This window comes from Staurois parvus, unplaced genomic scaffold (genome assembly GCF_062004578.1).
Source record: "Staurois parvus isolate SC_StPar_1 unplaced genomic scaffold, SC_StPar_1.0 ptg000019l, whole genome shotgun sequence".
In the NCBI taxonomy this organism is placed as follows: Eukaryota; Metazoa; Chordata; class Amphibia; order Anura; family Ranidae; genus Staurois; species Staurois parvus.
Window position 1 is genome coordinate 21,121,177 of NW_028317815.1, and position 23,824 is coordinate 21,145,000.

Consider the following 23,824-nt stretch of genomic DNA (forward strand, 5'->3'; position numbering starts at 1 on the left):
CACCACTGGTTTAACCGGTCATCTTCTCTCCCTGGCGCCGGCATCTTCAGTGTGGGCACCCGGCTATGACAGCTTGCGGCTTTACAGCCGGGGGGCCCACTGTGCTTTGCGAATGGCCCCATAGTCTTCTGGGACCTGTCACGTGTCCCAGAAGACTACGGGGAGGGAGGGGGAGGACAACTTCCTCTTCCGATCGCCTAGGCGATCGCAGCGGGTACCTGTCAAATTCGAGTACCCGCTCCCCAAAGGTGCTAATCCTTAATGGGGAGCAGGGAACAAAGACTTAAAGTGGAACTTCCCCTTTTGGGTGGAGCTCCTCTTTAAAGCCCCATTCACATTGTGTAGCGGGAACGCAGGTTCTTTCTCATGATTTTTTGTCTTATTCTCACATTTAAAATAGCTTTGAGGTTATAGCCACAGTAGCGCCTAGGCATCCTCGCATACCAAGAAGTGTACTGCTAATTATAAGGAGGAATATCAGACAAGATGTATATTTTTCAGGGTGCTGCATTGGCACAACTAATTATTCTTAATGTTCCCTATAACTTGACAAATTCTCACTTTTAAGTTCGGGTCTGTTTTAAAGTAAGTAAAAGCCAATATAATTTTATTTAAACATACATTAAGGGACACAGGATAAGTGTCTCGGGTACATAGGGTTATGCTTCCACCTACAGAAGAATCAAGACATTGGAAGCAGAACAGTTATTGAACAGGCTGTATTGGGCTTCCTTCACATGGGCAATTTGTGCCTTTTTCGGATTCCAGATCATTGTCTGTGTGAAGTACACCTAACCCCTTGCACTCCCATCTTGCATCAGTTTTTTGCTGGTAGGAGAATGGACATCTTTCCTATTTCATTGGACTATTTCTCAGTTTTTATCACCCTTTTTTTTTTTTTTTTTTTAAAGTTTTTTCAGATACTGCAAAGCCAAGAGTACACGGGAGTTTTCTGGGTTGGTCATGATGAGGAAGACATGGGGCTGGCTTGTAATGTGACCTGTGAAAACTGGGCTCTGCTTGAGTTTTTTTCTAGACACCAAGCTTACTGTGTAATTTAGCTGCAGATCATTTTGCAAGTCCAGGGTCATATGATGCATTTGTCTGGTGGAATCCTGTCCCAGAAGACTGCATGGAGTGTGCGTAGCACATCAAGTTTTGACTTTATGTCCACTTTAACAAAATAAATATAAACACAGTGCTGTGTAAGACTGTGTCTAGTGCTCAGTTTATATAGACCTGAATGAGTTGCTTCTTTGGGAATAAGTACTGTATGTCCTGTTTTCTGTAAATAAGTTGTGCATTATGATTTAACTTGTTTTTGTTTCTATTTAGGAGGATGAACAATCAAGGAAAGATTACTTTGTAAGGATACTTCTAGTGGAGTTCCAGAATGTAAGCTTTGTCAAAACAAATCCTTTATCAGTTTTCCTCTTTTTCTGTGAAAGTTATTTAACCTCCCTGCCGGTATTCCCGAGTGTAGTTCGGGGTAAAGTTTCAGTACCACAAGCGGTAACCCCGAGCTACACTCAGGCTTACCATGCAGCGCTGCTCCGGGATCTCTTCTCTTACCTTGTCCTGCGCTCCTGCGATATCCCTCCTCTAGTGTCCCCTGTAATGTCCTCCGGCGGATACCGGCATCTGTCTTCTGGCTTCTGTCCCCTGTGACGTCAGGACATACGGGGACGGAATGGCGGGGAATTTGAAAATGACAAAAAGTGACATTCACTAAATTCACTAAAATCACATAGTAAAACATTACTGTATAAAACCATTTCACATACATTTTGTCCCGAGTGCTTTGTCCTGTGCCCTGCCTGCATTTTTACTGTTTTCTGCCTGGAAACTGAGAAATGTCCATGGCGTCCAAAAAGCGTCCCTTTAGGTCAAAAGCGGTTTTAGACCAGCTAGAGAATGATGATAGTAAATTAGAACCACTTGCAGAATTGAGTGATAATGATTCGTGGGGAAATTCGTCATCCGACACTGAAAACGATTTTGCGACTTTGCTCCGTGATGTGCGAACTTGGAACTATATTTCAAATTTCAGTGTTTTTGGTTTGATTATATTATTGAATTACATTTATTATTATTATATTTTTATGATTAAATTATAATTTGATTTCATGTTTCAAATTTTAACATACCCGGGATGTTTACTAGACTCTTGTTCGGACAGATTTCAGTGAGTTATTCCTAAAAATAATTTTTTTTTTTTTTTTTTTTTTTTGGGAGAGTGCATGTAATCAGCACTGTCCAGACAGAGGTCGGGGGTCATGCATCCTCCTAGAGGAGATTGAAAACTCCTCCTACAAGCTTTTTACCAGTGTTCTGCTGAACACTATTAGAAGTCACAATACTGCTCTAACTGCTGATGAGAAAAAGTATTCAATAGTTTATATGTACTAAAATAATTGCATTTCCATGTTGGGTGTACTGTGGGAGACCAAATATAGTGAATGCAGGGTCCTGGGTTAGTAACACTTTAAAGTATACTTAAAAACTTTGTTTTGGATAGAGTGTAGATAGGGAGATTCACGCTTTATATTTGTCATTTGTTCAGTTATCACTGTGAATGAAAATAAAAGCAAATGCCACATTTTGGATTGTTATCCAAACAGGAATAGAGGTGACCTCTTCCAATGGGACACTAGTTTTGATGCCCCTGGTGACAACCATGATTTATTTTCCCTAACTATGTTAGGGTTTCCTCTCACTGCCCATTTTGACTATGGGACAGGAAGTGAAGGTAAGTCTCCCAAATGGGATACAGATGGCAAATAAAATCTGACGGGTTATAATCTTCCCTTTCCCACAAGATGTAGAAAATGTTTCACCTTTTTAGTTCTATTTTAACTACTTTAGGTAAAATCTCCAAACATTTGAAAGTACTGTATAGACTCTGAAGAAGAAAAATGGTAGTAGGTGCAATTTGTCACATGGCCTGTGCACATTTATCACACCTATGTTTTTAGTAAAAAAAATACAGTAACGCTATTTTTAGAACACACAAACACAATATAATAGCCAATTTTTTTTTTTTAAATGTCAGGCTTGGAGTGACTGGTTCTAGTTAACATTGGGGGTCTCTTAGAGTCCTTTGGAAGATATAGTATACTGCAAATATCTGCAGCTAGGATCCCAGCTGTTCCAGTGATCAGTTGCTGCTAAGCCTATAGAGCTAAATGAGGGGGTGAAAGGAGCCATGACTGTCCACTGCTGTCAGTAGGTATTAGCACATTCAGCAGTTGCCTGCTGTTAGGGATAGGTGTCTCCCCTGGGACGCAGATAGACTTTGTCCAGAGGCAGATATCTGTCCCCAATGGCAGGTAACCGCTGGCTGTGCAGATACTTGCTTACACCTGTGGACAACCCTAGCGCCTCTCAGCCTGTCATTCAGTTGTACATGCTTAATAACTGCAGTTGATCAGGACACCTAAGATCCCATCCAAAGGTGTTCACAGTATACTTGCCACAGCAATCTGCAGGAGGGCTCGTTTTGTCTGTGTGAGTGAGGCCAAAACGGCGGCAAGAAGAGTACGGGTGTACTGGCACTTTTAACTGGTCCTATGCTCTGCTGTTCACTACCTTGGGCTGGTTTGTGTTTTATATTGTCCAAACTGCCCCTGGGATTAGTTAAGAGTGCAGTGCCTGGGATCACCTTAAAGAGGAGGTGGTACTGGGCATGGTTCACATGTGGTCCAGAGCAGTTTGCATCAATGTCAGTTCAAAGTGTGCCGGAGCACAGAAGTCTTGATTATAGGACTACATACTGAAGCAGAGATCACTGTAAGCTGGTTAGCATCAGTGTGCCCAGGAACATTTCCTTATAGTCCAGTGTGAGTGCATTTTGGCCACAGTTTAGTTAGAACAGTCTAGTGTGAGTGCACCCTAAGAGTGGATCATAGCACAGCCATGAGAGCTGTGGTCCATGTTTCCTATAGTACAGCATTGCTGTGTTCTGGGGTATCAAGGCACTATTTGAATATGAATGTGAAGGCACTGCAAAATGATGGCCCTATTTAGCTTTACTATGAACTAGTGTGTGTGCGTCTTTTTGCTGTTATTAATAGTAGCGTCATTTTCAGTGCATCCTATATAGCCAATGTTGCACTATATCCGAGAAACAGAAGAAGAGAAGCAACCTAAAAAATATCGCTTTCGGTATATATAGATAATATATGCTTTGCAGTTGTTGCATATGATAAGAACTCGAGGGGACATAATGTAGCAAAAAGTGAAGACCCTGCATTTTTTTGGCATAAGTAACATCTATGTGCATGTATAAAATGTAAACTGTTGCTGCCTGAGTTTAGTGGTTGTAAACCCCAAAAAATCAACATTGAAATGACCAGTCTACCTCACACAGCTGAACAGCAGAAGTCATTTGTCTGTAGTCTGGTCAAGAAAGAAGCAGCCAGTGATGTGATCTCTAACCGGTAAAAAAAACACATGAAACAAATTGTCACCACATCGCCTCTCCTGTGACTGACAGACTAATTAGGAGTCTCATGCATGAGCATGAAAGAAGAGGGCATATGCCCTGCATCCATCCACATACATCACTCCTCAAATAGCCTAACTCGGGAATTACTCAGCGGACCGTACTGACACTGTGCATATCTATGCTAACAGAGGAGGAGGGGGAATACATACTTTCACAGGTAATCATGATAAAATAATTGGGGGAGGGGGGGTCGCCTAACTATTTAACCCCACAGCTGCCAGGGAGAAAGCCAAGCAGGAGGATCACAATTAAACCCTCAATGACTGGACACTGTTAGTCTGTAACTATCTGGCATTACAGTAAAAGTGTCCAACTATTGAGGGGTTAATTGTGATCCTTCTGCTGTGAGGTTAAATGTGTGTGAGGTTATTTGGCTCCTGTTAGTTGAAACTAACCAGCAATTCAACAGTTGCTCAGCTCCCTGCAGCCTATGGACGTCTGCAGTCTCTGGTACCTCAAATGCTGTCCAGTGTTTATGGGGGTAACCGGTTTCTCACTCTCCTCAGGCTGGAGCTGCCTCCTAATTAGTCTCAGTCACAGGAGAGGGGTGTGGTGACACAAATCTTTTTCATGTGTCAGGTTTTTTCACTGTAGGAAAGTAGAGAGGACTTCTGGCTGCTCCTTTTTTGGCCTGACTAGGGACAGATGACGTCTGCTGCTATGCTGTGTAAGGTAGACTGGTCATTTCAATTTAGATTTTTTTGTGTGTTTGCAACCACTTTAAAGCAAGCCTGTCTGATAAAACCTTGTACAGATTCACTTTCTGTAAATGGCCACATCTAAATGTCTTAATGTTTTTTAATACCCATATATAGAACCTGAGCACCCTGGTATACAAATATCCAGGCCTCATTGGTGTCAGGCTGTCATTTTGACCTGTGGCTACGTTAACTAAAAGAGGGTACTAAAGTGCGATACTTAGTAACTTGTGGTGTAGCTGCTATGCTTACACCTATTGCTGTGGCTATAGATGTTTTTTCTTCCTGCGAGAACAGTCTGTTATGTTTGTTTTGAGCTTTAAAACTCTCCTGTAATGTGGGTCAATCATAATTTTATTATATGCCATGGACAGTGTAAAATATTGTAGGTTATTCTACAAAACTTTTTTTCTGTCCTGCATGTCAAAAGTTAAAGTGAAAGATGCATATATAAAACATTTTATTCTTTTTAGTATAAAAGAATTTATTTAGAATTAATTTAGCATTCCTCCTATTTCAATTACTGTTAGGAATATTTCTGTGTTTCTTCATGTTTTGAATAAAATGTTATGGCTTTTCATTTGGGATTTTAAAATGTTAATTACTTCTCTACTACTGCTAGGAAGTGTTCTATATGCTAAAATAGCTTTCACTTTGGAATCACACTTGATATTTTTAATTAATAAATGTAATCTAATTATGTCTTCCAAAATTGGGATTAAGTATTGCTACCAGATATTGTGCTAGGCTATGTTTCTAATGATATTAACAAGCGTTGCCCGAACATGTTTTTCATAATGGCTTAGGTAAAATAAATTTAAAAATTCAAAATGATCAGGAACACAATCTCTTAACCGTATAGTGCGGGACACAGGCTGGATATTCATAGGCTCTGGGTTATAAACTGATATCTTCTGGTGATTTGACACTGGCAAAAGCTTTGTTGGGCATGCCCCCTTCACATAACCCTACCCAAGTCTGTAAGCCCCTGCTTTGTGCTAGTGTACTTAGGTGATGGACATTTTCTTCCCTATGGAGGAGAGTTTTTCTTTCTTCACTAGTTTTTCTTTTATTCCCCCCTCCCCAAAATAAACTTTTCACTGTAACAATAAAATCAGTAAATCTGGATCCGTATAACCTCAGCAGTCCCTTGGGAACTTAACCTGATCCCCAGGCTGTGTGGATGGCCTGTAATATTACTTCAAACACTGGATCCTGAATTGGTGTTCACCTCGGCACTTGTTCAACGTGTAGTAAGCCACAGGGTGCTATTCAGGTCCAGGACCGTTGTCAATTCATATGGTTCCCAGACCCTGAAGACTCATCCAGGGGTATGCCCTCCATGACCGATGAAGCCTTGACCCATAAAGGGACCAATTACATGGAAAGATAAGACCGGTGAATCTTGGCATTGCACCAATACTGTAGCTTTACAGCATGTATGCGAATCTATATCTCCGTTACTTGCAGTACACATATCTAAGTGTGTACTGCTAATCATTTTTACAAAGAATTATCAGGTGTCCAGGAATGTTTTTTTCAGTATATTCACATATCGGATGTTTTTTCTTATTTGCACATTAAGCGGTAGTAACACCACCATTCTCAGCTTAGTCTTAGGTGGCTAGCTAGGTGTTGCATTAAACACAGGTTGTACTGTTGTCATCACCGCAGTCAGGAGCCTTTATAAGGTACTCAAGCACTTCCCCTCACCCTTTTGCCACAAGGAATTCACTTCAGCACAGTCGACACCAGGGTTGCTGAGTATCTTGCAAACAAATTTACCCCATTTCTGCACCCTAATGGTGATGAGCTTGACAAGTTCATAAAAGAGATCACAGGAGAAAAAGTCCTTCCTTAACAGAGGACTCAAGATACCCCCTGCTCAGGTATTTCTACCTATAAATTAAGAGCACCCCATCACTCTCCACAGGCTTAATTTTCAAAGCCAAAAGTCAGCCCTTCTTTTCGGTCAACGCTTGAACCACAAAATTCACAAAGTCCTCCCAAAATCCCTTCTCACTGTGAAAGGATGCCCTCACTTTTAAGAGTGGAAGTACATATGTACCTAAAATTCCTAAACCAGTATCTTTTGCGTTCCCAAGGTTAGCATAGGTGTTTCTGCCAACATCCAAAAGATTGTCCAGGTTCTTTAGGACTATGGCCTGTTAATCCGCTTTCAATAGTCTGCTTTCTAGTCTCCACTCTTTCTAGAATACTGAAGCCTCATTTTGGACATGGCCCAAGCAAAAAAAATTCCTTCATGCCAACAAACCTCCCACCTTTTTAAGCTGAAAGACATCCCTCTGTGAGGTTCTTTGAGGATCGTGGGCCTTATGATGGCCTAATGCTATTCCTTTTAGTCAGTTCCACTCAAGGCCTCTTCCACAGATTTTTATGTTAGCATGCAACAAATGCACTCCTCCCCTCGATCTTCCTGTAGTTCCTGACAAATTGGTGAAAAGGTTAAATGCTTTGGGTGTATACACACTGATGTTCTCAGAGCATATGGATTTTCTAACAAATATACTACAAATCGTGAAAATAGAAGCTCCAGTGTCCATTATTCTGAATACAGGGGTACCACAGGGATTTGTGTTGTGTGCGGCCCTGTTTACATTGTTTACGCATGACTGTACTCCCATACATAAGTCTAAAACTACATTGAAGTTTGCTGATGATACCACAAGATAATGGGACAGATGATAGGTGGGTCATTCAACCTGGAGGGTAGGCACAAATGCAAGCCTTACAGGCTGGGGAGGAGAGTTAAAATCTCTTGCGTTTTCAAGGAGCCTGCTCCACCAGGGGAACTAAATCTCCCTATCAACATACCAGGAGTCAGGCAGTCTTAAGCTGGACATACGTTCTACAATTTTCTTGTGCAATTTTCTTTTAGATTTACCAAAAACCATATAATAGGTCAATCCTAAACATTTGCTATCCAATCAGGCAGGCCCTTGCACTACATATTTGAAGGTAAATCTAAAGGAAATTGTATAATTTATGGCCAGCTTTAAAGAAAGGAAACTCTCCAGGTCAGAGAACCATTGTCTGGTAATCTCTGCTGTTCACATTCTCCTGGAGTGGACAGTTGGCCGATTTCCTCAGCTGTCACGGTCTCTTCACCCCATCATCTTCAATGTCCTGTGTCAGAAATGGAGAACTACAGATGTGGATGTCTTGGCTTGTAGGTTCAACAAGTTACCTATGTTTGTGGCCAAAACCAAGGATCCTCTACCACAGGGTTTGGATGTCCTAGTAACTCCTTGGACTCTGTTAAGGTTAATATGTCCTCTTTCAGTGCAGATTCTTCCTTCACTGCTCCACAACATAGAGGGAGAAGAAATCTGTGATCTCATTGCACTTATAAATAGACATACTAAAACTTCTGGAAGATGACCCCTGGCCCCTTCAAACAGGGCAAACCTGCTGGCTCAAGGTCCCCTGTTCCATCCTACTCAGTTACTAGCTTTTATCAATGGCTGTAGATACCCAGGTCTTGAAGATCCAGGTTATCTCAGACATCCCCACCTTACTCTGAGCAGCCAGAAAAGCTACTTTGTGAAACGTTTACTGTCTTGCTTGGAAATACTTTCACCTGGCATGAACAAAGTCTTTTCAACCCCTGAGATTACTCGATGCCTCACATTCTGGCCTTCCTATAATTGGGACATGACCAGAATTTGACTTTTAAGGGACTGGTTTTTAGTCTTATCCATTCCATTCCAGAAAATTTTGGCTTCACTTTCCCTCGTTAGAACCTTTCATTAGGGAGCTCCCCTTGAAGTGGCCACCTTGGTGGCTATTATATCTGTCGGACGTGTTTTCAGAGTTAGCAGCTCCTTCAGCTCTGAGCGTTCCACCTTAGTAAGGACAATAAGGGATTGCCTTGCGCCCCCACCCAGTCTATACCAGACCCGAAGAGACCTTTTTTAAATGAAATTTTTTTATGGCGTGAGGTCCTCCCAAAATCCATATCTAATGTGAATTTGAGTGGGTGGGGGAGGGGGGCTGCAGGCTGTTATGTATTGTACTTTTTTTTTTTTTTTTTTTTTTTGTCTGCTCTTGTTCACATTCTGCAGTCAGTGGCAGCAGGGATGAGTCATGTTAGGGACATCGGTGGGCTGATGTAAATATATGTGAACTAAACTGAAAACTAGGGATGAACCGAAATTTCGGTGTCCAAAACATTTCGGCCAAAAACGCCCCTATTAGCCATTGGTCGATATGAAAATAAGCACTGATACAGATGCTAAAAATAACCCCACCACCTGATGCCGCTGATCGGTTGTTCTCAGCCTTGCCTGAGAAACCACCAAACAATCACAGTGCTGGGCATAGAGATGTGAAGGAAAGATGGCCTCCACTCATCTGTATGCCCTTGGCGCACTGGAGCAATGTCATTACGTCACTTCCAGTTCCAGCGCCATGTAAACAAGGCCATTTATTTTTCTTTTTTGTTTAATAGCACTTGATCAATGGTTTTTTATTTATTGCTTTACATTGTAGAGGAGAGATGTGGGGTCTTATTGATCCTATATTTCTCTATAAAGACGACCTGTCACTAATTATTTCTATCACAGGGGATGCATGCATTCCTTGTGATAGGAATGAAAGTGATTAAAACTTTTTTCTAAAGGGACAGTGGAATTTATTTATTTTTTTTTTTCAAAAGTTGAAAGTGCCCCGTGCTCGCACGTAGTGATGACCGCATATGTAGGCCACAACCACATGTAAACGGTGTTCAGACCACACATGTGAGGTATCGCCATGAACACCAAGGGAAGAGCAATAATTCTAGCACTAGACCTCTAAAATTTAAAAGTAAATTTCTACAGGTTACCAGTGTAAAGTTAGTCACGCATGGAGATTTTTACTGTAGTCTGACGCCATTCCACGAGCATGCACAATTTTAAAGCATGACACGTTGGGTATCTATCTACTTGCTGTAACATCTTTAATATTTTACAAAACATGGGGTATATATTGTGGGAGATATATATTCATTAAAGTGTGTTTTTTTTTTTTTTTTTTTTTTCCAAATATTTTTAAAAACCGTCTATTTCAGTCAAGTGCATCTTGAAATTTCGGTTTCAGCACCAGAATTTTTCATTTCGGTGCACCACTAGAAAATATCCCTATCGGCCTTTGGCCAATATGAAAATAGGCACTGATACAGGTGCCAAAAATAGCCCCACCACCTGGTGGTTCTCAGGCTTACCTGAGAACCCATTCCAACAATCCCGACGGCTTGGCATAGAGATCAGTGACGGAAAGATGGGCTCCACTCATCTCTATGCCCTTGGAGGACCGAAGCAACATAATTACTTCACTTTGTGTTCTGGCGCCATGTAAGCAAGGCCATTTTTTTTTTTTTTTTTTTTTTTTTTTAATGCAATTGTTTTTTTAGGTTTTTTTTTTTAATTTAATGCTCTACATTGTAGACAACAGATGTGGGGTTTTATTGACCTCAGATCTGTCCATAAAGAGGACCTGTTGCTGCTTATTCTTTTTATTTAGAGGGACAGTGGGGGGGAAAAAAAGTAATAAAATAGATTTAAAAAATGAAAAATATTTAAAGTTCCCCCTCCCCCCCATGCTTACGTGTAGCGAATGCATACGTGGGCCACACCCACATATGCAAACTGTGTTCAAACCACACATGTGAGGTAAACGTCAGAGTAAGAGCAATAATTCTAGCACTAGACCACCTCTGTAACTTTAAACTGGTAACCTGTAGAAATTTTTAAAGCGTCACCCATGGAGATTAAGTATAATAGCTTAGCGCTATTCCACCAGCATGCTCAATTTTAAGGCATGACATGTTGGGTATCTATTTACTCAGGTATATAACGTGTTTTGTTTTTTTTTTATTTATTAAGGTGTATTTTTGTTTCTTCAAAAAAAATTACGTCTGAAAAAATGTTAACAAAACCATTTTTTTGCATTTTTGAGTGATGATTCCCCTGTGAAAGGGGTAGTTGCATCTGCTGGGCACTCAGTGCCATGAGATGATAATGAGGCACATCTTAAGATTTCTCAGTTGAGTTCTGTGACCATAAAAGACTGTATGGAGGTAAGATAGATTAGACCATGCTGTAGTGTCATGTTATCTTCTGTCCTTGGAGTGGTCAGACTGAACACTCAAGGTTAGCTGCTGTTTATTCAGCTCTTGTAGGCTCTGCATGTGCTTACAACCTGACTGGAGGTAGCAGAAGGAGAAATAGCTAACAAGGCAGGAAAGAAACAAAATAGCAATATTAGCAGAGCCTGGGTATGATGACCTCTAATGGTCCTACCCCTGTGTTACTCATGAAATTCTGACACTTGATAGTTTTATAGCTTCAGAATCATATTAAGTGCAATTACATATAGCAGTAGGATGCAAGTTATCTAATCTGTCCATAGGACACTGCAGATACCTGGCACCAGCCTTATTGCCACCGCTCCTCTGAGCACTGGTTTCCTTTTAAAAAGTTAATATAGTGCATTTTTATTTTTACTATAGCTTCCTTTTGGAAAATTCTGTTAGGATTTCCATTTTCATTCATGTGTTTCTGAGAGTGAAGCCACATGCATACCCTAATAATGGGGAACTTTTACAAACCATTCCAATTTATGTGCTTTATTTTTAAAGCTTAGAGTATCTCCACTCTCCATTCTGGCTGATCTATCTATGTACATTACAGGGACTTGAACAAATGTTTTTTTTTTTTTTTTTTAATATCTGAGGAAATAGCTTTTTGTCTGTGTCCATGTGCAAAGTGAATGTGAATGGGAGTGACTTTGTAATTGTTGATCATCTGCTGCATTTGCAGGGTTCTTATGAGGAAGGTGGCAGGGTCTGAATTCCTTTAAACGTGATAAACCCTTTGGTTATGTCACAAAAAATGATTTTTTTTGATACAGAGAATGATGCTGAAACTCTGATTTTGCATCTTAGTTCAGACTTATGGGAAAATCAGTGTGTGTGTGTGTGTGTGTGTGTGTGTGTGTGTGTGTGTGTGTGTGTGTGTGTGTGTGTGTCGGTCGAAAAATTAGAATATCGTGGAAAAGTTCATTTATTTCAGTAATGCAACTTAAAAGGTGAAACTAATATATGCGATAGACTCATTACATGCAAAGCAAGATAGTTCAAGCCGTGATTTGTCATAATTGTGATGATTATGGCTTACAGCTCATGAAAACCCCAAATCCACAATCTCAGAAAATTAGAATATTACATGCAATCAATAAAACAAGGATTGTACATAGAACAATATCGGACCTCTGAAAAGTATAAGCATGCATATGTACTCAGTACTTGGTTTGGGCCCCTTTTGCAGCAATTACTGCCTCAATGCGGCGTGGCATGGAAGCTGTCAGCCTGTGGCACTGCTGAGGTGTTATGGAAGACCAGGATGTTTCAATAGCGGCCTTCAGCTCTTCTGCATTGTTCGGTCTCATGTCTCTCATCTTTCTCTTGACAATGCCCCATAGATTCTCTATGGGGTTCAGGTCGGGCGAGTTTGCTGGCCAATCAAGCACAGTAATTCCACGGTCATTGAACCAGGTATTGGTACTTTTGGCAGTGTGGGCAGGTACCAAGTCCTGCTGGAAAATGAAGTGCTCCAAAATCTCCTGGTAGACGGCTGCATTGACCCTGGACTTAATGATGCACAGTGAACCAACACCAGCAGATGACATGGCTCTCCAAATCAACACAGACTGTGCAAACTTCACACTGGACTTCAAGCATCTTGCAGTGTGTGCCTCTCCATTCTCCCTCCATTCTCCCTCCATACTCTGGGTCCTTGTTTTCCAAATGAGATGCAAAAGTTGCTCTCATCAGAAAAGGGGACTTTGGACCACTGAGCAACAGACCAGGTCTGTTTTTCTTTAGCCCAGGTAAGACGCTTCTAACGTTGTTGTTTGTTCAGGAGCTGCTAGACAAGAGGAATATGATATTTGAAGCCCATGTCCAGGATACATCCGTGTGTGGTGGCTCTTGATGCACTGACTCCAGCCTCAGTCCACTCCTTGTGAAAGTCCCCAACACTTTTGAATGGCCTTTTCCTGACAATCCTCTCCAGGCTGCGGTCATCCCTGCTGCTTGTGCACCTTTTTCTTCTACACTTTTCCCTTCCACATAACTTTCTTTTAATGTGCTTTGATACAGTACTTTGAGAACATCCAACGTCTTTTGCAATTACCTTTTTTAGGCTTTCCCCTCCTTATGGAGGGTGTCATCGATGGTTTTCTGCACAACTGTCAGGTCAGCAGTTTTCCCATGATTGTGATTCCTACTGAACCAGACTGAGAGATCATTTAAAGGCTCAGGAACCCTTTGCAGGTGTTATGGCTTAATTAGCTGATTAGAGTGGGACACTTTGAGCCTAGAATATTGCACCTTTTCACAATATTCTAATTTTCTGAGATTGTGGATTTGGGGTTTTCATGAGCTGTAAGCCATAATCATCACAATTATGACAAATGGCTTGAACAATGTTGCTTTGCATGTAATGAGTCTATCTCCTATATTAGTTTCACCTTTTAAGTTGCATTACTGAAATAAATGCACTTTTGCACGATATTCAAATTTTTCGAGTTTCACCTGTGTGTATGTATATATATATATATGTATGTATGTATGTATACACAATATATTTTTTCTGTGAAAGTGGAGTTACCCTTTAACTCCAGAGAAAAGAAACCCCCCCCCCCCCCCTTTCCTCCTGGGCACTCTTGACCGTTGCAGGTACTCTTGTGTCATCAAGTACATTGCGGGGCCAATAGTCCTGTACGTGAGGATAGCAAGGGTTTTCCCACAAACCTCACTTTACAGCCAGTTGCCATTGCTCCATACAGTTGACATCTTATCTAGGAAGTGTCCTTTAAGTAGTTAGACATTCGTCACCATAAATTGTTAGAACTCCATTTCACAGGCTACTTTATCATAGAATTACTCACCAGGCTCTTTCCACACTGTTTGATGTGTGTTTTATGTAAAGCCTATTTTCCCAATTTCTTTAAATGAAATACCTGTTTATGTGTAATAATGTATTTTATGTTATTTCCAGGAGACTCGAAGAATTCAGCAGTTTCATTATGTGAACTGGCCAGATCATGATGTCCCATCATCTTTTGATTCTATCTTGGATATGATTAGTTTAATGAGAGACTATCAGGCTCATGAAGATGTACCCATATGTATACATTGCAGGTAGGTGAGAGTGTGAGGTTTGCGGATAGTTGTGACTGAAAAAATTGAGTTTTATCTACTACTATTAAAACAAATTACGTAGGTGCTGTATTCTAAAATTGGATAGATGACAAAAGGAAATGTTGATGTATTGACCGCCAACATCTTCTGGGTTTCAGGAATATTCAACTGTTTGTTTGAAAAGAACTTGTCCTGAGAGGGATATGGGAGCTACCATCGCTATCCATAGCAAAAGTGCTGACTTAGCAATGCCAGTATACTGATCAGGATCATTTCAGTATACTGATCAGGATCATTTCAGTATACTGATCAGGATCATTTCAGTATACTGATCAGGATCATTTCAGTAAAGTCTGAAGTTCCCAGTCAGCTCTCAAAGCTCTTGTAGAGTGTGTAACTGCATCTCCACGCCCCCTGCTTTGTGAGCCTGGGAAAAATCCTTTTCATTTGAGTTTTCCAAGGATGTACAGAACAAATGACGGCAGATAAATGGGTACCACTTAAAAGATTAAACACATCCTCCTACATATAACCTGAGGCTAATCACTTCATTAGGTATAGGTAAGGGTTTACAACCATTTTAAGTAAACAAAAGAGAGAAAAAATGTTTTCAGGAGAGGTCAACAATGGTGGCCTCCATATGACCTGTTTCATTTAGGGACTGAATAAGTTAGGAACCAGTCATATACATAACTACTTAAACACAATTTACTAAACCTTCCAATATAGACATTTCTGTTCTCTTCTTTACCCTTTTAATAGTTATGTAAACAGTTGTTAGAGATGCCCTGTAATGTCGGTGGCCGACCGTTTCGGCCAAAAACACCCCTTTCGGCCATCGGCCGAAATGAAAAAAAAAAGCACAGATACAGGTGTAAAAAAAAAAAAAAAAAAAAAAAACCCCGCCCCTCGCTGCCACCGCTCAGTACTTCTCAGCCTTACCTGAGAAACCATCGATCCCGACTCTGGGTATAGAGATGAGTTAAGGAAAGATGGCCACCACACATCTCTATGCCCTTGGAGGACCGGAGCTATGTCACTTTCCGTTCCGGACTTTTTTTTTTTTTTTCATCCAATGCTTTACATTGTAGAGGTCTTATTGACCCCATATCACTCCATAAAGAGGACCTGTCACTAATTATTTCTATCACAAGGGATGCATGCATTTCTTGTGATAAGAATAAGAGTGCTAAAAAAATTTTTTTTAAAGGGACAGTGCAAAAAAAAAAAAGTTTAAAGTGCCCCCGTGCTCACACGTAGTGGTGAATGCATACGTAGGCCATGCCCACATATGTAAACGGTGTTCAAACCACACACATCGCCACGAACGTCAGAGCAAGAGCAATAATTCTCACACTAGACCTCTTCTGTAACGTTGCACTGCTAACCTGTCAATTTTTAAAGAATCACCCATGAAGATTGAAGTACCGCAGTTTCACGCCACTCCACGAGTGTGCGCAATTTTAAAGCATCACATGTCTGGTATCTATTTACTCGTCGTAACCCTCGGTAATTCTTTTTCATATTTTACAAAATTGGGATATATATTGTTAATTGTTTTTTTTTGTGTATTTTTTTTTCCAAAAAAAATATATACATTTTTAAAAACTGCACATTTCGGTTTTCGGCCAAGTGCATTTTGAACTTTCGGCACCAGAATTTTCATTTCGATTCACCACTAACAGCTATGTTTATATAATATAATCTACAGCAAGTAAGAGCGAGATGTCATCCCCCCTCCCCCAAGGTAAACTAAATTCTAGAACTGCTTTAGAATGTGCCCACCTTATCTTCAAAGAAGGTAGTAGGTCCACTAGCACAAATTCAGTTGGAAAAAGTGTACTCCGCTAGCAAACCTTTGTGCCAGACATAAAAAAAATCCTCATGAAGAAAGAGATCCTGTAATGCAACAGATGAGGATATGTTGACTATGAAAATGTTCAGCACAGAGCTAGGCCCTCTGCGTCCAAAATGTTTTAGCTTTCATACAAGCAACTATGGCATTTCTGTAGATCTGTATACTTTGCTTGCACCCCTCCTATCTGTTGTTTGATAGACTAGTAAAAGTTATTTTATCATATTTAGGGGTTGCTATGGTTTAGTCTACTTTGTGCAGCATTACAGCTGTTTACATTTCTAAGGCGTTTAGGCCAGCTTTAGATGGTGCACACATTAGGACACACACATTAAGTGTACTTTTATTTTTCTATTCTTATGCAGTGCGGGCTGTGGAAGGACAGGGGCTATCTGTGCAATAGATTATACATGGAATTTGCTTAAAGCTCGGGTAAGAGTCACAGCTTAAATTATTTTGGATTATTTTATATCAATCCAAGACATTTACTGAATTTTATTCATTTTAGAGAATACCTGCTGAGTTCAATGTATTTAGTCTAATTCAAGAAATGAGGACACAGCGGCATTCAGCAGTCCAAACTAAGGTATAACATTTAATTGATGCATATTTACATAATCAGCCTTTGTGATCAATGTAAATTGTTATATGTGGTAAATAGCAGCTGCAAGAAAAGTTATTCAACAAATCAGTAAAATCTTGTGACCAGGCTAATGTTGACTTCTGTAGTCCTAGAATATGCGTACACTGACAAGAAAATACTTAGTTGGTTATAAGCTGTGACTTATATACTGTGTATGTATAATTTTAAAATAAATACACACTGCATATAAAAAGTCTACAAACCGCTGTCAGGTTTCTCTGATGTAAAAAAAGACAGATAAATCATTTCAGAGCTTTTTACACCTTTTTAATGTGACTTAGAAATTGTACAACTCCATTGAAAAACAAACTGAAATCTCTTTGAAGGGGGGAGGAGTATACACAAAAAACTAAAATAATGTGGTTGCATAAGTGTGCATACCTTCTTATAACTGGGGATGTAGCAGTGTTTAGAATTAAGCAATCACATTCAAAATCATGTTAAATAGGAGTCAGTACACACCTCTGATTAACCCCAAATAAAGTTCAGCTGTGCTAGTAGGTCTTTCCTGACATTTTCTTAGTCGTATCCTACAGAAAAAGCAATAGACCGCAGAGAGCTTCCAAAGCATCAGTTGGATCTCATTGTTAAAAGGTATCATTCAGGAGAAGGGTACAAAAGAATTTCCAAGGCATTAGATATAGCATGGAACACAGTGAAGACAGTCATTAAGTGGAGAATATATGGCGCAACCGTGACATTACCAAGAACTGGACACCCCTCCACATCACCAAAAGAACACCATACCCACAGTGAAGCATGGTGGTGGCAGCATCATGCTTTGGGGCTGTTTTTCTTGAGCTGGAACTAGGGCCTTAGTCAAGGTAGAGGGAATTATGAACAGTTCCAAATACCAATCAGTATTGGCACAAAACCTTCAGGCTTCTGCTAGAAAGCTGAACGTGAAGAGCAACTTCATCTTTCAGCATAACGACCCAAAGCATACATCCAAATCAACAAAGGAATGGCTTCACCAGAAGATGATTAATGTTTTGGAATGGCCCAGCCAAAGCCCAGACCTGAATCCAATCGAAAATCTGTGGGGTGATCTGAAGAGGGCTGTGCACAGGAGATGCCCTCACAATCTGACAGATTTGGAGTGTTTTTGCAAGGATGAGTGGGCAGATATCCTGACAGTGAACCCCTGTTGAATTCAGTTAGCTTTGAGATAGAAAGTGAAGGGAAATCTCCCCAGTGGGACACAGATGGCAAAGATGAAACATGATTGACTGAGGTTATAACCCCCTTTACTCTAACCAAAATGGGGGGGGGGTTTTGCCTGTAGTTCTACTTTAAGTAGTCATCCACCTGAGACTTGAGCTATGAACGGTGGAATTTTTACAGCAGTTTGTAACACAATTTCCAGCTTCCGGATAATTAAGTGTGAAAATAAACACTATTCAGAAGACAGGAAGGCTGCATTCACACATGGGCATTTTGAATTGTGGGCAGAATCGCCGCAATTCTGCCCGCAATTTCAAAATGCTCTGCTAAAAATGACATCATGGAACCGTGTGTTCAGGTGCCATTCATTTTAATGGCACTTAAAAACTCGGTGTGGCTCTGCCATGATTGTCACACGTTAATTTGCGCCGCAATTGTGCTAAACCACAGTGCACAAAGTGTGTAGCTTAAAAGAAGTTTAGGAAGTAGAACTATTTCCCTTAGAAGAAGTAGAGATGGAGAACTTTGAAGACCCAGAGGCAGTGTTGGAGGAGGCCATGGAAGATTTCTCAACCCCAGGCTCCTATAACCATATTCTATTGCTTTAGGAAATACGATTGACAATTTCCTGTCTCATCACGATCCTCTGGGTAGTAAGAATCATGCAAAGTCTAAAAGACATTTCCTGTTCATGAACAAATGGGAATCGTGGCCGTGCTATATGAAGTGGAAAAGTAATTCACTAAATAGTAGAGTGTTCCAGTAGTAAACCCTGCTGTCTCAATCTTAAATTAATATTTCTGTGCCTGTAGGTGTTACCTCATTTAAGGATTCTGCCAAAAAATTTGCATAACATTTGAGGTGCCATTTAAGGCTCTTTACTCTGGTAGGTCCCCAGACCTGCATCCAGATTTTGCATCTATTTATGTTTGTCAAACCACAGCTAATTGAAATAGGGCAAAGAACAATCAACAGGATCCTGTCTTCCAGGACTGAATTCTGGCAGAACACTTACAAACACTGCCTTCTGCCTTACTTTTACTGTGATGATACACTAGAACCGGTCATGAAACAAATTTCCAGAATGGCTTTCATATCTGTTTATATCCACAAAGTCTTATGGCTAAAAGCCTGGAAAGCTAAAGCTGCCTGTAAGACTCCTTATTCGTATGCCTTTTTGAAGGTCGATATCTTTGTTGATTCACTTGTCAAGTTCATAAGTGGTCAGAAAAGGAACAGTCCTTCCTCAACAGAGGACTCAAAAACCTCCTTCCCCCAGGTACTTCTGCCTCCAAAAGAGAACACACTGCAGTTGCAATGGTTGATGCTTTACCCTACCTTTTGACTAGCCTATCTTTGGTTTTGTTTCTGTATCGTGGACTTTTTTTTCCTGCTGTTCATCCTTTGGAGTTCGGATGTATGAGCTGTTGATTACTATTGTCATTGACTCTGTACTGTTCGGCTTTGTGGTTAGATAAAAGAAGTCTTCAGTCAAAGAGCACCCTATTGCACTCTCCTGGCTTAATTTTCAAAACTTGCCAGCTGAAGCTGGCTGTAAAAGACACCCTTTTGAAGAAAGATGTACATGTACCTCAGGGGTGTAGACATTTTTTAAAACATTTTTCCAAGGGACTAAATCGGGGTCCCAATCTACTTTTCCCTCATGACAATCTTTGTCCTGATTAAAAAAAAAAAAAAAAAATTCCCAGGATGGAAAATTTGAAGGGTTAATGCTTTTGGGCTTTTAAAAACAAAAGGGGCTTTATAGCAACCTAAACTTTTTCAATGTGTTTTTATTTTCTAGAAAATTTCTTAAAACCCCCAAACATCATATATTTTGTTAAAACGGAGGCTCTACAGAATAAATTGGTGGGTGTTGCAATTTTTTTATGTCACATGGTTATCGTACAGCAGTTTTTCAAACGCTATTTGTTTTTGGAAAGTTTTTGGAATTTCATGCACAAAAACACAATACACAAACAAATTTTTGGTAAAGTATAAAAGAGGTTATGCTGAGTAAATAGATACCAAACATGTCACACTTTAAAATTGCCCATGCAATAGTGACAAACTACGTAATTCTTACTATCCATAGGTGACGCTTGCAAAGCTTTTACAGGTTACCACTTTAGATTTACACAGGAAGTCTGGCGCTAGAATTACTGCCCATGATCTGAAGTTTGCGGTAACACCTCATAGCTGTGGAGTATGGGGGGACATGGGTGCTTTAAAAACATTTAAGTTATTTATTTTATTTTTACACTGTTATGTTAATTTTTTTTTTTTTTTTCATTTTTATTGTGATCACATGGAATGTAAAGATCCCTTATGACTGCAATAGGCAAGTGACAGGTACTCTTTATGGAGGGATCTGGGGTTCTCTGCTCTTAAAAACATTTGATCACACCAAGATCAGTGTGATCAATTGCTTTTAATTTTTAAAAATGGAGCCCAAACGGAAGTTGTGTATGCTCATTGCTTCCTGTTTCTTATATCAGAGGTGGACAGAACACAGATTTTCTCCATATAATCAATCTACTACATGCTATAATAAGAACTATAGCATACGCAAAGCAGCGGATAATATCCCAAAGCTATAAATGCAACATTGTGCAGATCATGATAAGGTGCTATGATAACTCATTTCAGAGTGCATAGCTTTTCCCAAGTATCTAGGGGAAGTGGCAGTGCTTACATCCGTTACAGCCTCTCATGTCATTCTATGTGACAGCAAATGGATCATAAAATGGACAATCTTTGAAAACAGTTATGCTAGTCTATCCATGTGCCACCAGGGATCCTAATGGTTCTGAGGGTAACACTGTGTCCACCATATTCATTAAGCAACGATGGGGAACATGGCTTTAAATTGACACCTGGCTCATGACCTCAGTCACTCCTGTTGCCATTAATGTGTCCAATTGCACTGCTGCTGAGCAGGGTGATGCTTACCATTCCTGGGAGGCAAGATGCCTTCCCTGCCTTTTGTAGCTTTGGCCTGCTCACTGATAGTCATCTGCTGTTATTGTATCGGCTGATGGAAGTCATTTTCTGTCAGCATGCAGAATGGAGTTGCAGTGTGTAAGCTGCCAGCACACCGTTAAATGCCTGTTCAATGCCCGCTGCATGTACAAAAAAAAAAAAAAAAGTTTGGCATGCTCTGGGTGGTGCGTGGGGTGTCTTGACATCACTGAGTTTTGACCAAACACGAGCTTCTTGGCCGTTTGTCTGTAGCAGAAATGTACAAAAAAAAATGTACCTGTTGGGTGCCTGGAACTGCATGTCCTTGGCATGGGGCAATATGATTTGCGCATCCCTGCACATGACAAGCTCATAAAAGATGTCAGAAGGACTACTACAGATGGCTCCAAAAACACCCTCTAAAGGGCTTCTACTCCCCAAAATGCAGAGTGCCCCATTACACTTCTCAGGCTTCATCTTATTCAAAATCAAATTAAACTGTTTTTCAGCACAGGACAAAACCAGCTGAATCGCACGCCAAAGCCTTCTTCACAATAACAGGCAACCTCACTTCTAAAGTGGGGGGATGTCTGTTACAGTTCACATTCCTCTCGGTCACAGACCTCTTTAACTTATGAGTTCAATCATTGGTTTCAGATGGGGTACAAAATAGTTTATCTACTAGATCTTCATTCTTTCTCTCAATCCATCTAAAATCTGCCTAGGAATGGTCAGATTTATGAACTGACCTGGGTCATCCCTTGTCTCGGGTAGTGGTTATCATCTCTCTGGAAGAAGGTTCAAATTCAAACCTATTTACATTACCAAATCCCAACAGGGTTTTTCATCCTATCCTGGACCTAAAATCCATAAATCAAAAACTGTGTTGCAAAAATTTCACATGAAATCCACAAGGTGCCTATCTGAGACAAGGGGAATACTTTGCATGAGTAGACATTTAAGATGCCTACCTCCATATTCCCTTTTACCCACCTCAGCAGCACTTTGTGCTTCCCACTGGGAGACAAACATTTCCAGTTTGTTGTACTGCCATTTGGCCTTTTTTTTCTGCACCCACAGTAAACACAAAACGTTTTTAGGGAGATGAATCCTGTCTGCAAATGTCCAAAGGACTATTCTGATTCTCCAGGCTTTCAGTTGGATAATCCACTTTCAAAAGTCTTCCCGCCAACCTACCTTAGTTTGTATGATTTAGGCCTCATCCTAAGTACAGCCCTGCAAACAAGCTTTTCTCTGCAAGATCTAGTGTTCAGACCTTAAGTAGAGTTATTGGCTAAACCTGTCTAGTCTTAAAATGCTCCCTCTTAACACCTATCCCGACTTACCTGTGTAAGAAAGATGTATGTACTTACCTACTTTTAACCTGCTCTAGTTCAGCCGCATGGTCGTCTCCTATGTTATCCTGCGGAGACTTTAGAGCAGAGGAGAGCATTTGAATGGCTGGGAACATGGACATTACCCATAGCGGCTACCAAGGCCCATCTGTTGTCAACGGGCCTTCCCCTGCGGCTGGTTAACATAGGTGTTAACAGGAGAGATTGAGAATTTGTAAGACCAGATAGTCCTTTCAAGGTGTCATTCTGATGGTTTGAAACACACACCCCATATAAGCAAGGAACTCCCTAGCTTAGAGGATTTTCATTCCACCCTTAAAAATGGGAACGTTATTTCAGCAAAGCTTTGTCAACACCTTGGAGTTCACAGCAAAAAAATTGGCTCTACCCCTGGACCCCCTTTCTTCAAGGACACCCAGTCAGGGTGCAAGGGAAGGGGGTTACCAAAACTTAAGAAGCCTTGAAGGAAGTGGACCTAATCAACCTCCTAGGTGGAAAAATACTATCCAGCAATCTCTGCTCATGGGATGTCATGAGTGGACAGTTGGAAGGCAGATATCCTCAGTCACCACCTGGTCCAATAGGATAGTCTCTTCATCCTAACATCTACAAACTCCTATGTCAGAAATGGGGAACTCCAGATGTGGATATCCTGGCCTCCCAGGTTCAACAAGTTTTAACTCTGTCCAGGACCAAGGATTCTCTAACATTGGCATAGGGTGCTCTGGTAATTACCTGGACTCTGTTCAGGTTAATATGCCGTCATTCCAGTGCAGATTCTTCCTGCACTGCTCCACAGCATAGAGGAAGAGAAGAAACTGGTGATCCTTATGACACCAAACTGCCCCTAAAGAATATGGTGCAATGACATATTCAGATGTATTAGAGATGACCCCTGGCCTCTCCCAAACAGGCCAGACCTGAAGTCTCAAGGACCCCTGCGGCATCCTGCTTCTCAGCTTTTTTTTTTCTAGAAACAAAATCTATCATACCTGAAAATTCTTTTTTGCCTGGTGTGTACAAAGGCTTTTCAATACCAGTAATTATTCTGTATTTTCAATTCTGGTCTATTCCAGAAACCTTTGGCTTCCTTGGGATCTCAATTTGCTTTGCTCTATTCTGCATTGGAACCTATTAGGGAGCTCACCTTGGGTGATCTCACCTGCAAAGTGACCTTCCTAATGACAATCATGTCTACCAGACGTGTTTTGGAGTTATCTCCATCACATGGACTTCTTTTTTCTGATGGTTATTCTGAAACAAGGAAAAAAAAAACATAGTATATTGAATTGTTCTTTTATTGTATCAAGTGTTTTTTTTTTTTTTTTTTTCTTGTATCAAAGTGGCTTCCACAGAATTCATAGGCCATATTCACACAGTTGGTTAAATGCGGCTAGTGGAATCTTACGGCTAGAATGACCAGGGCTACTCAGCCT

General features: G+C 40.5%; 1 protein-coding gene across 2 annotated transcripts in view; it reads left to right on the forward strand.

Annotated features, from left to right (window-relative positions):
• PTPN12 (protein tyrosine phosphatase non-receptor type 12) overlaps positions 1–23,824 on the forward strand; it is a 116,289-nt gene that overhangs the window by 61,932 nt on the left and 30,533 nt on the right. For both annotated transcript variants that reach the window (XM_089685706.1, XM_089685715.1), the window contains exons 7-10: positions 1,336–1,395; positions 14,268–14,410; positions 16,631–16,697; positions 16,774–16,851. In XM_089685706.1, coding sequence (XP_089541832.1) covers positions 1,336–1,395; positions 14,268–14,410; positions 16,631–16,697; positions 16,774–16,851 — 348 coding nt within the window. The remainder of the gene's footprint in view (positions 1–1,335; positions 1,396–14,267; positions 14,411–16,630; positions 16,698–16,773; positions 16,852–23,824) is intronic.